At 47.0% G+C, this 13,189-nt stretch overlaps 2 protein-coding genes across 2 annotated transcripts; both read left to right on the top strand.

The window, feature by feature from the left end:
- Positions 1 to 2,113: 2,113 nt before the first annotated feature.
- On the top strand, positions 2,114 to 10,527 carry EIF5A2 (eukaryotic translation initiation factor 5A2). The gene is made up of 4 exons (XM_075506870.1): positions 2,114 to 2,324; positions 3,809 to 3,913; positions 5,509 to 5,640; positions 6,333 to 10,527. Exons 1-4 carry the CDS (start codon positions 2,160 to 2,162, stop codon positions 6,390 to 6,392), a joined length of 462 nt encoding a protein of 153 aa, XP_075362985.1. The 5' UTR covers positions 2,114 to 2,159; the 3' UTR covers positions 6,393 to 10,527.
- A 139-nt stretch (positions 10,528 to 10,666) lies between these two features.
- RPL22L1 (ribosomal protein L22 like 1) lies at positions 10,667 to 12,832 on the top strand. The gene is made up of 4 exons (XM_075506871.1): positions 10,667 to 10,796; positions 11,177 to 11,269; positions 11,677 to 11,798; positions 12,580 to 12,832. The coding sequence occupies exons 1-4, from the start codon at positions 10,788 to 10,790 to the stop codon at positions 12,722 to 12,724; spliced, it is 369 nt and encodes a 122-aa protein (XP_075362986.1). The 5' UTR covers positions 10,667 to 10,787; the 3' UTR covers positions 12,725 to 12,832.
- The last annotated feature ends 357 nt before the right edge of the window (positions 12,833 to 13,189 follow it).

Raw genomic sequence — 13,189 nt, 5'->3', positions numbered from 1 at the left:
AGAAATTATCATTAGTGCTTAGCCCCAGGCTGCCCTGGTTTGGGCTCAGAGCAGTTGGTAGTTCTCTCACAAAGTATTTTATTAAAAGAAAAAAGCCCTAGAGCATATGCAACTAGTCATACACTTGCAGGTAAACGAACACATGCTGCACATGTAAAAACACTTAAGAGAATGCCCCAAACTCTGCTTATCAACTGACACAGAAGAAAATGGGCAGTTCCCCAGGGTAATGCATATCATCTCTAGAGTGGGCTGGGTGAAGCAGCAGCACTGAAAACCCTGGTAACAGAAGAGAGCCACTGTCTCGACCTGCTGGAGCATCACAAAGGGGCCCCGTGTAAATGAAAGCCAAACCTATCTCCTTGGGTACGTGCTGCACAATTTGGAGTGGAATCTGTGTAACCAAGGGCAAGACCACAAGGAAACAGATCACACAGGTTAACATGAATTAAATAAAAGATCTCTTAGAAACCATTTAAAAATGTGACTTTAAAACTGGCTCCTGTGGCCACCCCATTGGAACAGAGAAAATAAACTCAGGATCTTGGGGCAGAAAACATAGGACAGCACACTGCAGCCCACGGTGCTGATGGCAGAGGCCAGCTCTGACAATGCTGCCGCACACACCTCCAAATTTCTGCATTTTTCTGTTTGTCCGGTGTTTAAAGTAGGCGATCCATGTGGCACCGGGCAGGGCTGGGCCCCATCCACTGGCAGCTCCACAGAATGGTCTTCAAGTTAATTTGCTCAAACAGCTGAAGGTATTATGGCATCTGACTTGGAGAGGTTTAACAAAAATAACCATTTGGCCTCGTTTTGCTCAGGATCCATCTGGCCTGGCAGCTGGTTCAGCGCCACACACCTCTCCTCAGACAGCGCGGGGGGCGGGGGCCGGAGGCTGACGGGGGCTCCGCCATTAGCGCTGTGGGTAAGGGGTAGGGCACGGAGCTATCTGAGTCTCATGTCCATTAACGAAATCAAGTCTTCACCACGGCTTCTGGGCTGTTTCAGGCCATTTTGACTGATGACTGTGCACTTGCAAAACGCTCTTGATTATTCTGGAAGGGGAAACACTAAGCGGACAAATGAGCTTTGTGTTGACAGTTAACCACACCTCGCGAGGAAGCCTTATCCCGCCAGGCCTTGGGAACACCCCTTTCTTCTCCAATTCGTTCAAAAACCCGGTTTTGTCGCCGGGAAGCCGCCCCACCGCCCTTCTGAGGAGGCGGCCGCCAGCGACGCCCCAGCCCCAAGATGGCGGGGGGAGGCGCGGGAGAAGGCGCGCGGCGCCGCCTGGCGGCCGAGGGGCCGCTCCGCGCCTGCGCCAGCCGGGCCGGGGGGCGGGGGGGAAGGGGTTGCCTCGGTAGCAACGGCGCCGGCGCCGCGCCACGGGCGCGAGGGCGCGCTGAGCCCAACCGCTCTCCGTAGGCGCCGGCGAGGGGCGGGGTGAACGCGCGGGGCGGGCAAAGGCGGGAAGCGCCCCCAGCACGTGGTCAGCGGGGGGGGGGGGGGGCGAGGAGGGAGGCTCCGCCCCCTAGGGGCAGGGGCCAATGAGCGCAGCGGCCGGCGGAAGCGGGAGGGCGGGGCTGGGCGGTGCGCGGTGCGCGCGCTCCCCGCCGCCCCTTCCCGCCGGCCGCCGCAGTGGTCGGGCGCGTGTGCGCGGCGCCGTGCCCCGCCGTGCCCCCGCCCCCGCCCCGGCCCCGGCCCGCCCGGCCTCCCCGACCGTCCTCGCAAGGTAAGAGGAGCCGCGGCGCCCCTCGGGGCCAGCGCCCGGGGCTGCGCGCGGTTGGGCCGCGGCGCTGAGGGGACGGGGAAGGGAGGGTGAGGCAAGCCGGGGGCGGGCGCCGCCGCCGCCGGGGAGTGGGGGGGGGGGGGGGGAGGGAAGGGAAGAGGAGAGGGAGAGGAGGGCGGCTGGGGGTCTCGGCACGTGGCGGGGCGCGCGGCGGCTCTGCGCCCGCCGGGCACGTGTGGCGGAGCGAGGCGGGCCCGCCCCGCCCTACCCCGCCCCGCCCCGGGGCGCCGCCATCGCGCTGCCCCCGCCGGGGAGCGGTGGTTGGGTTCCCCCGTCTTCCCCCCACCCCCCTCCCAGCCCGGCCCTTCCCGGCGCCGGGGCTGCGAGCCGACGCTCTCGCTTGCGTGTGCAGCCTCCCCCCAGCGCCATGGCCGACGAGCTCGACTTCACCACGGCCGATGCCGGCGCCTCCTTCACGTACCCCATGCAGTGCTCGGCGCTGCGGAAGAACGGCTTCGTGGTGCTCAAGGGGCGCCCCTGCAAGATCGTGGAGATGTCCACCTCCAAGACGGGCAAGCACGGCCACGCCAAGGTGAGCGGCCCCGGGCGGGCTCTGCAAGCCCCAGTCTGTTGCGGCGCCCGCAGTGTGTGCTCCTGCGGCTCCCGGCCCTCCCAGCGGCATCGCTGCCTCGCTGCGTGGCTGGCCGAGAGGGAAGGGTGTAGCGTTCCGTTTAGCAGAGTGTTCTGTATCCTGCCTTGGCTTTCCTCGCAGCGGTGTCTCGTGTGCCTCATCGGTCTGGAGCTAGCTCGAGGGCTTCCAGTAACATTAAGGAGGAAGGACTGAGGACAGAGGGTTGGGTTGTTTTTTTTTTTTCTCCCAGCTTGTTAAAAAGCTTTAATGCTGATAGTGATAAAACCTGTTTCTGTAGTGGGGGCAGAGTAAGTTCTGGAAGGGGGGCTGAGGAAATCACTAGGGTGTGATTGGATTGTGCTGTCGCTACCCACCAAAGCACTTTTATGTCTGCCCGTGCTAGCAGACTTTCACTGTTGCAGCACTTGACTTATGCGCTTACTTGAAGTGCCCATCTTCTGTTACATAATCCAGAAGAGCTCAGCGGACATTCGTTACCTCTGTGGGCCTGCTCTGGCCCTATTTTGCTGGCTCGCCTCGCTGCTTCTTTCCTTTTTTCAGCACTGAGTGAGGAGTACCTTCCCCCTCCTGCGTCCCAGCAGGGACAGCTTAGGCTGCTGTCTGAGGCTGCAGTCCTGCTGCCTAAGCAGTTGGCTTATGCAGCTGTCCAGAGCTTGGACCGAGGCTAGACTCACCCTTCGTTCATTCAACAACACTTTATGGTGGGTATATTAGAGTTTAGAGACAGATCTGTTACAAGGATGGACTAATTAGACTTGTAAGTTTCCACAACCTTGTATGATACGTGTAGGTGCGTATTTAGGATTTGTCAAAACTAGAGTATACCAAGCCCTTGCCAGTTTTTTCCTTTTTCCCTCCCCTTGCCTTTTTTATGGCTTGTTTTATTAGACAGATCCAGTTTTCTTAAATACTGAAACAGTTGTGAGAGCGAAAGGAACTGAGAAGAGCAGGCTATGGACTGGTAATCCAAGCGCTAGCTGCAGTGGACAGCTGCTGCTAGCATAAAGGGAGGTGGGAGCTGCTTTAATCTCTGTGTGACCACCTCTTCTTTTCCCTTTAACCTTCATGTTGTCACTGACACTGTTGTGTTTTTCAGAACAGCTAGAACTTGAAGTAAATGTTTTTTTAACTGCTGCATACTCTGAGCTCTAGCTTGCTGCTGTGAAACTACAGAAGGCTATGGAAGATAATTGTGGCTGGTCTTCGGTCTCGTGTAGTGTTTCTATAGTGTGCTATGAAAGGGTGAGAGGCCTTCTCTCGGTGTTTGGGCTGCTTTCATACCGCAAGCACAGGGTCTAGGCAGAATCTGGTATTACACGTGATCTCTTAGGAAAGTGCATGGAACCAGCAATACCAATTGATGGCAATGGCATCTTGCTTCTCTAGGACAAACAGTAACTGATGTTATTTTTCTTCTCTTATAGGTCCACTTGGTTGGTATCGATATCTTCACTGGTAAAAAATACGAAGATATTTGCCCATCAACTCATAACATGGATGTTCCAAATATCAAGAGGAATGATTACCAGGTGAGTTAACAGATTCCTCCCACACATTAAGAGGCTTTATATTCCTAATACCACACGTAAACTCTCTTCATCCCAAAACTTGCCTCTCAATTAATGAAGTATTGTTGTCAGAATTAATGGAACTTGCCTGTCTAGACATGACATTGCTGAACTTGTAGCATTTACTGAATTGTTAAAACTGTCGGAGCTCGCTGATGGAGAGCTCCTTACTGTACTAACAACCTCATGTTATAGTAACAATCTTTAGAAATGACAGATAATAGACATAATTCAGAACCGTGTTTTTTCTAGCTCATGTTGTAAGGTCGCTTCTTTATTCTTTGTGATACTGGCATCCTTTAGAATCTGGAGAGAGGTTATCCCTGCTGCAAGTTATTATTAGTTAAAGGGTAATCAAGATCTCACTGCAAGTAAATTTGAATCTAAGCACATATTGTCATTTATAATTTCACCCTTACATAGGGTAGATGAATCAACAAGACAGGCTTAAACTGCATCTGATGCCAATTCTAACTTGCTACAGTGCTTTCTGCTCCTTGCGTGGAAGCTGGCTTTAGTTGATCTCAAGTAATTTTAGTGCTTCTGAGCTCTGCTCTGAACTATATGTATGGAGGGAACTTGGCAGGCTTCTGTGACTGCTGTAATGCCTTCTGTGATATGGATAGCGAGCTCTTAAAAGCAGCACAATTCAGGTTCCGAGTTGTAACACGTCGGCTATCTTCCCATTGTCTTGGGAGTAGTTCTGGTCAGGAGCTGATGCATCCACATCAGTTGGAAAGCTGCAATTGCTTGACGAGGCCAAAGTTCAGAGCGTTAGCAACTCTTCAGGACAGCTGATGCTATTTGAATAAAGTGCGACTAGCCTGTCTTAGGGCTCAGACCTTCCAAGAGATTCTTAATGTTATCTTGGTGATCTTTCTCTCGTGTTCTTGGGTCCTTATTGCTACTGAAATTCTTGCTGTTTATCAGACTTGTTAGGGCTGCCTTTTAGGTTTACTGTTAGGTGTTCCAAGTTCCCTAACCTGCTTTGTCAAAATAGCTGTTCCCCTTAGCTCAGGCTTTCGGTTAGGCTGAAAACAGCATTATAAAAGTGGTCCAGAGCTTGGTGGATGTTCCCCAATTTATTCATTAGCCTTTAATGTAAATGACAGTATCTCATTGTACAAATGAAGGTATAGAAGTGTACAGTTTAGCTGTTGTGTACATTGTACGCTTTATAAAAGCAATGCTGTTCAGTGAACACCATTCCAGTTATTGTTTCTAATTCACAGATGTAAAAAGCTGAACCAGTGACCTGGAAGCAGTACGCTTTCTAAATCACAAGGATGGGTTTTGCAGTGCCCCACACACTTGGAAGTAACCAGCAGGGTTCTGGTGGTTCTTGATAGCAGACTGGCTTTTGCTACAGTTGCCCTAACTCTCAGCCCTCTAAGCTGTTGTTAAAAATTGACTTAAATTAGGTTCTTAACTGTTACAAACACAGTACTAAAGAATTAATGTAACAGGTAGGGTTTACTGCCTTCTGCTTATCTTCAGCTACTGCCTACTAGTGACTACTGACGTTAAACTTCCTAAAAGTGAACTTCTCTTCACAGCTGATAGGTATTCAGGATGGGTATCTCTCCCTGCTGACAGAAAGTGGTGAAGTTCGTGAGGATCTAAAGTTGCCAGAAGGGGATCTTGGCAAAGAAATAGAAGGAAAATTCAATGCCAATGAAGATGTGCAGGTAAGTATAGAGGGCAGACAAGAAGAGTTATGGTTAATTCCACTTGATTATACAATGAAGAAGTCTTATGCTGATATGGACTATTTGTATCTCTCTGTGAAGAGCGGGTTAGAAGCACAGGAATTGGTCCTTTGAGATGTAGAAGGACTTTTGTACTGGAGCACTCAATATGGCACTGACACCCGGCTCGGTTGACAGTGAGGTGATATGGGGGTGTCTCAGATGTCTAGATAAATCCTAACAGTGCTGTCTGCACAGTGTGGATTGGAGCCTCCAGGCTTTCTTAATCGGGACCAAGTGCAGAGTTTTGTGGTGTAGTCTGAGTAGTCTAATTTGCTGTGTTAGCAAACCTGTCTGCAAGTAGCTCTGCAGACTGTAGTCTATACTGGGCCACACCAGTTGCCAGTTTGGCTCTATTGCAGGAGCTTGTTTGTCTTCCTCTGTTGTACAAACCTCAAGCTGCCAGCCAAGGCAATATGGCAAAGAGGGAGGCAGCAGAAGAGCAAATTGGTGGGAAGGGCAGATATTGTGGAAATACTTCTAATGACTGAATTTTACCAGCTTCAGCTTCTCAAGAGCTTCTTCAACAGCACAAGAGAAATGGGATAGATAGTAAAATGTGAAAGTTTTTAATTTGCAGGAGCGCTTCCTCTAGCATGGGCTGGAGCTCACCTATCTGTCTTTTCTTCCAGATATCCGTCATAAGTGCAATGAATGAAGAATGTGCTGTAGCCATAAAGCCTTGCAAATAAAGAGGATCACCAGGCTCGGGCAACTGCTCAGGTCTGGACAAACCACAGATCTATAAATTTGGTTCTTATTGTCACCAAAGCTCTGGCCTTCACAAGCAACCTCATTTCTTTTTTGACTTGTTAAAAAGCAGTGCTGGATTCTCGATTAGTGTTGCAGGCTAACTGGCAGTTTTCAAAATCACTGAGATTTTAATTCCTTAATTGTAACTATTTTAACATTCCTGTGGGTTTCAGCTATGGATCTAAGAAACCAATCAGGTGTTACTAGTGGATATATTTTTATTTGCTTGAGCAAACCAGTGTTTGTCTGTATGAACAGACAAAATACAGTATTCAGGGGCTTTTAGATAAGCTGGTAGGTATCTAGGATTATAAAGTGACCTAGAGCACAAATAGTATTTTTCTTGACATGTTTAGGTAGAACTGACAATAAAAGTAGCTTTTTTTTTTTTAAAGCTTAAGCATTTTGTGGATTGGGACTCTTGCAGAACTGTAGGTGCCAATCGCAACTTTTAGACCAAGAAACTCAAGTGATCAAAAATGCCAGCTGGCTTGACCAAGCCCCAGTGGCCATGTGCAACTTAACTGTATTACCTCTGTATTCTTCTTTGCCAACTTGTTGGCTTATTGTAATGATAAAATGGTGTCAAAGCCTACCTGTGGTTTAGGCAGGCAGTTGGAATATTGGGTAGATAAGACATAGATAGGTCAAGGGGACACAAAGGTGAGAATGGATGTTAAAGCTATAGACTTTCACTCGAGGCCTTTGTCAGACTTGAAAAATAAAATAGAAAAAATGCAGTTCAATTGCTTTCCTTTATTGTATTTATCTTAAACTATAAAAGGGTGACAAACTCCATAGGAATCTGTTGCAGTGCTTCCAGCTTTAGGTTTTAATCTTCAGGTTCAGACCATATTTTTGTAGCACAGGAACCACGTTTTTCAAAAAGTGGGACAAACTGTAGCATTGAGCCTAAACTAAATGCATGTGATTCTTTTTAAAAAACCAAAACTGTTGTATTTTCAAAATAGAGACTTGACAGACAATACTGAACAACCATGGCTTAACTATAAAAGTAAATAAATTGCTACATAGTTATGAAAGCTAGCTCCTCTCCAGGGGAGTTCTGAGTCACTGAAACATGCATGCATGCCTCTAACTATTTAGTAGCTTAATAGGCAAACACAAGGCTTCACAGAACTAGTCATGGAAGGATAACTAGCCTGCTCCTGTTTAAGGCATTCAACTTGAATTCTAAGACTTGGTGACTCTTCATGAGTGGGGAAACTTCCTTAGTCCGTGACTCAGACCTCTCTTCAGAGCTGATAAATTGTTTCATGAACTTGCCTTAAGCTTCAGTGGCTGTTGGCTAATGGAGGACAACTTGTAAACACACGGCATGCTGCCCTGGACAGCACGCACAATTCACACTCTGTTGGCAGCAAGAGTCGGACTTCACGCTGCTATTAACCGCTTAAAATGTTTTCAGCTTAATAGTATGTACTCTCTAATGCCCAAAGGGCTCATGGCAACTGTCCTGAACTGCCCTTGTACATACTGTGGCAGGGCTTAGCAAATCTTGGAGGTCTAATGTAGATGGCAAAACCATGCATTTTCCATAGACTTCTCATGACAGGGAGAGCAGTACAGTGAAGGTAAAGACAGCAATAAATATACTCTGGTAATAAAGCACAGTTACCTGGGACACCTGGCAGAATAGGATACTGCCACACGCTCTTGCCTAGCACAATACACATTGCAGGTGAACTCTATAAATAGCACCTTGACTGAAATGGCAAAACAGCTTTAAAAAAAAAAAAAGCTGTAGATACAAGAGATTGAAATGCATTCAGAACAGTTTTGAAGTGCATGCTTAATAGTTCAAGCTAGTCTGCACTAGGCTCCTTTCTGCCTCTCCATCGAACTGGGAGCAGACAGACAGGCTTTGTTGGCTTTGGAGGTGACTGCAAAACCATTGATGATGGTCTTGACAGCAGTCTGAGCTGTGTGATGTCAAAGGGGAAGTCATAGGTTGCTATGTCAAAGTAATGCAAGTTCTAATGCTATCCCTGCATTACGAATACTTCTAATATGCTTGGAAATGACAAGACTTGGATTTGTCCTTGTTCTGGTAGTGCTTTAGTCTACTTTCAGGTGCCTGTCTGTCCTCTAAAACCTTGTTGAAAGGCAGGTATTTGATGCCACTGGCCCACAATCTAAGCATTTACTTGGACTGTAAGCTCTCTGGGACGAGGGCTGGTTTTTGTCCTTGTTCTTACAAGTGGGGTCCTGGTCTGACTGGAGTTTTCAGGTACTACAGCAATCTAAAGATAGAGGTTTTATGACCTCCGGTGTGCTGGAAGAGCCCTCCTTGAGACAGGGATGTCCCTCTATTGCAACCTTCAGTTCTGCAAGATTTCAGTGATTAAGTACTTCATTATAGGTTTGTTCTTATATACTTAGTTGTCTTTCGTGAAGCACTTCGAACACTATGGAAGTGCAGAGCATTGGCTCATCATGCATGAAGTTTCCCATAGGTAATACATAAGCATGAGTCTTAAGCATAATCTCCAAGTTTCAGTAAGGTTAAAAGTCGCTTCTAAATTAGAACATGTATTTGAGGCATTTTTTCCAAAGTAAGATGTTTCAGTTTACTGTCAGAATTGTTTGCGCCGAACTTTGTGATCAATAGTCCATATAGATGCGTATTTTTAAGATCCCTAACCAAATGCTTAGGGAAATTCTCCTTTCATAGCTTTACTTTAAAACAAATCTTACCAATGTACTTGTTCTGTAGTACTGTCTTAACATATAAATTGTGTCAAAATGGAAAACTATAAACTTCTAATAGCTGATGCAATTGCTTAGAGTAAAGGCTGTGAAAACTAGGAGGTGAAGACAAGTATTTCCACTCCAAATAATGCATTTTTTTTATGGCTCCAATTCATTGAGTTTCTCTTACTATTTTACAGAATTAGAAAGACTGCAGTGTTTCCTGCCTCAAATGTTGGCAAATAGTACTTTAAGATTTCAATAGATCCTTCTAATTTTTGCTTATAATGGTGGTTTTTCAACTAGGCTCTTGCTAGTTGAGCCATGTTCTCAGGGCTGTTTTTTTTAAGAAGTTAGCTGAATTTCATTGTTTTAGCGTAACTGCTTTCAAGCCTCTTGCAGGTTTTTCTAATCCACAATGTACCCAGAAATGGTGCACCGTCTGTAGTTTCACAATACAGGTAATTTTACATAAACTGTAAAGAAATCGAATTTGTTGACAGTTCAAACTTATGGTTACTGCAGGTCAGTCTCACAGAATTAAAAATTCAATAAATCCCACTTTTTTTGGTTAAGTAATTAGAATGTAGTTTGTTACAGTAGAACTAAACTTCAGGAAAAAAAAAAAAGACCTTGTTAAGGATATTTTGAGTATCTCGCTTATACACTGAGAATGTTAACGAAGGCGTAGATCCTGGAGGTGTTGTGGTGGAGCGTTCAGCAGTTCAGCACGGTACGCCGAGAGCATCGGGAGCCTCTCCAGCATCTGCAGTCTGGCCCTACAGTGTTTGGCATCTGAGAGGAACTTGGTTTGTGAACTTAAAATGAAATGTTTGCTGTGTAGCGCTGTTATTGCAGAAAACCCCTATTCTCAGTTGTCCTGTGCTGTACATTGTAAGCGTTAACTATTGTTCGGTGTGGCTTTCAAAATGCGGGGGAGGAGGAATGATGGCGATGACTTGTTTTACTGATTGTAGCAAAACCTAAACCCTGTAAATCGTGTGAGCCGGGAACGGCAGCCCTCCTCGCGGTTCAAATGTGTATCTGTTTTGGAAGCTGTATTGTTTTCAGCAAACGACGGGGGGAAAGATGTAAAATGTGTGTTTTGCTCCAGAACTAATAAAGATGTCAGTGCTGCGGGGAGCTGGGTGCTGGTTAAGATTACGGGGACCCTGGGAGAGCCTGTAACGCTCCGGTGGAGTTGCTGAATGGATACGCAAGCTCCGACTCCGAGCTGCAGCCAGGAGAGCGTTCTCCAGGCCTCTGCTCCCCGCTGTCCGCCAGCACCCTCAGCTTCCCGCGGGAGAAACACTTCACCGCCAGAGCGGCGCGGCCTGCCACTTGTACGAGAGCAAAGAAGCGCTTGCCTTCCTGTCCAACAGAAATAAACAGCAGAAAATAAATAAAAAGCTGACTCATTCATGCTAACGACGCCTGCCGCCTGTCTGTGCCGCGGGGAGATGGCCGGCCCCGGCACGGCCCCCCCGCCTCCCAGCATGCCCCTGGGCCGCGCAGGCGCGCTGCCCCACCCCGCGCGCTTGCGTGATGGCGTCACCGCCGGGGTATAAAAGCGCGGCGCGGCCGGCGTGTCATTCTTTCTGGGAGCGCGGCGGGCCGGCAGCATGGCGCCGGTGAGTGCGCGGGCGGGGGCCGCGGGCCGCCTCACCCCGCGCGGGGACGCTTCTCTGGCGGCCGTGGGGCGCGTCCTGGGTGGGTTGAGGGCCGCGACGAGGCGGGGGCCGCGGGAGCTGGCGGCCTTCCCGCCTTCCGCCGGTGGCGAGAGGGCCTCGAGCGGGTGGCGGCCGGGGCCGGGGCCGGGGCCGGGGCCGGGGCCTGGCCGAGCTGGCTGCAGTGAGCATCGCTCTCCAGGCGGTGTCGGCCTGGGCCGGCGCCCGCCGCCGCGGGGGCACCCTCTGCCGCGTCCCCCTCCGCTCTAATAAACGTTTTCCGAGTGTGGGTTGTTATTGTTAATGTTGGGGGGTTTTTTTTTGTGTGTGTGTGTGTGTTTTAGCAAAAGGACAGAAAATCTAAAAAGTCAACCTGGAAGTTTTGCCTTGACTTGACCCATCCTGTGGAAGATGGAATTTTTGATTCTGGGAATTTTGTAAGTCGTGGTTTTGCTCGTATTTCTCGTGCATAGTATAATAATAGCCTTAGTACGCTATGATAACTGAGTTACGACTGAAGAGTTACACTTTAAGACTAGTAAAATCAACAGCTGTTCTTTAAATTGTCAGCACTTTTTGAAAGTTTCATGGGTTTAGATGTCTTTTGTCGGCAAGATGGTTCATACCTATCCGTGTCTAGAATTACTTTAAATTGAATCTTGTTTTAGTGTGGGGGTGATTTTTTTTAATTATACACTGTAAAATATTAACTGCGTTGTAAATACTTGCTATCAGGATATAAGTAAACAGTGATTTTTAATACTGCTATATGGCTAGGGTCCCTTCCCTAGTTCACACCTAGGGTGCCATTCCCTAGTGTTCTATTTCTTTAACGTTGAAACAGGAACAGTTCCTAAAGGAGAAGGTTAAGGTCAATGGAAAAACTGGAAACTTGGGCAACACCGTTCACATTGAACGTCTGAAGAACAAGATCACGGTGACGTCTGAGAAGCAGTTTTCCAAAAGGTTGGCACAGGTTTCCTTTTGTTGTACTTGCGACAGTGGATTTTGAACAGTCGTATGTTGAACCTGACACGCTTCTGATTCGTACAGAGAAGGTGTTAGCGCTAATCTTCATAGCACTTATAAATGTTAGTGAAAGATGTAATTCAAACAAATTTATAACATTAGATACTTAAAAACCTGCTTTTTAAAACACAGGACTTGACTGCAAATTAATGCTTCCTCTAGTATAAACACAGTAATACAGAGATGCTTTATATAGGTTCTTAGAAGTATATCAAGGAAAGAGATGCTTTTAAAAGTCGTACTGAATTCACATCACAGGCGGCTGTTTTATTACTTAATTGTTTGTATTAAAATGTATGCGTACGCAATACATGTCGTTGCGAAAGAGCCCCTTATGTCAAATGAAGCCTTAAACCGCTTAGTGCGTGCAACAGATGAGTGCACTGGTTAGAGGTACAGTTCCTTCCCTGCGCCCCTCCCTGCGTTTTGCTGATCCAGGTGCACCAATATCTATTGTGCGAGACCAAGGTTTAGAACCACTTCTCAATGCTTTTGAGTTACTGGCATTGTGCTATGTAGCCAAAAAGCATCAAATAATAAATTCTTATGTATCTGGAATGAAAATATACTTTTATTATCTGTTATATGTGATAATTTTTTATTTCTGCATATAACTAGTGTGTTGTTGGCCTGCTGGGGCCATGTCTTGGGCGGAGTGCAGACAGCAGTATGGGGTGTGAAGTGAGAAGGTTCTAATGTATAATCACTGTTTTTTAAGGTACCTGAAATACCTCACAAAGAAGTACCTCAAGAAGAACAATCTGCGTGACTGGCTTCGTGTCGTTGCATCTGACAAGGAGACGTACGAACTACGTTACTTCCAAATCAGTCAAGATGAAGAAGGATCAGAGTCTGAGGAATAATTGAAGCTTGGCTTTATATTCAGTACAGTGTACAAAAGACTAGAACATCTATTTATAAGAACACTTAACTTATTGGTGAATAAAGATTTTGTACCCTGTTTGACAGAGCGTGGTTAGTTTTCTAGCCTTTTTCTTAAATCCTAATTAAAAACCATCACGGGGAATCATTTGATTTGCAGTTTTCCTTCCACTGCTAGAAATCAGAGCTGTTCAACATGGCATCAGTGAAAGTCCAAGTAGAAGGGAACTGAGCCCTTCGCCCAGTACGAATGTAGGACGGTTACATCAGTGTTTAATTATATTTTTACAAATAATGCTAGAGGTTTGTGTGACTAAAAGTACCAGCTCCTTCTGCTAATTTATGTGGAGCTAATGATACAATATTTAATAAAAGTTTACTTTTAATTATTTCAGTTAAAAAACAGGCTTACATATTTTAAAAGAGAAAGATTTTATTTCTGTGTG

This window comes from Mycteria americana, chromosome 7, assembly GCF_035582795.1.
Source record: "Mycteria americana isolate JAX WOST 10 ecotype Jacksonville Zoo and Gardens chromosome 7, USCA_MyAme_1.0, whole genome shotgun sequence".
NCBI lineage: Eukaryota > Metazoa > Chordata > Aves > Ciconiiformes > Ciconiidae > Mycteria > Mycteria americana.
This window is presented reverse-complemented; position numbering and strand designations above follow the sequence as displayed.

Excerpts from the sequence above, each read along its gene's own strand:
- EIF5A2 (XM_075506870.1), top strand. The coding sequence starts at position 2,160 with ATGGCCGACGAGCTCGACTTCACCACGGCCGATGCCGGCGCCTCCTTC. Across the intron at positions 2,325-3,808 it reads GCAAGCACGGCCACGCCAAG|GTCCACTTGGTTGGTATCGA; the intron begins GTGAGCGGCCCC and ends CTTCTCTTATAG. Across the intron at positions 5,641-6,332 it reads ATGCCAATGAAGATGTGCAG|ATATCCGTCATAAGTGCAAT; the intron begins GTAAGTATAGAG and ends CTTTTCTTCCAG.
- RPL22L1 (XM_075506871.1), top strand. Across the intron at positions 11,270-11,676 it reads TTTTTGATTCTGGGAATTTT|GAACAGTTCCTAAAGGAGAA; the intron begins GTAAGTCGTGGT and ends ACGTTGAAACAG. Across the intron at positions 11,799-12,579 it reads GAGAAGCAGTTTTCCAAAAG|GTACCTGAAATACCTCACAA; the intron begins GTTGGCACAGGT and ends CTGTTTTTTAAG.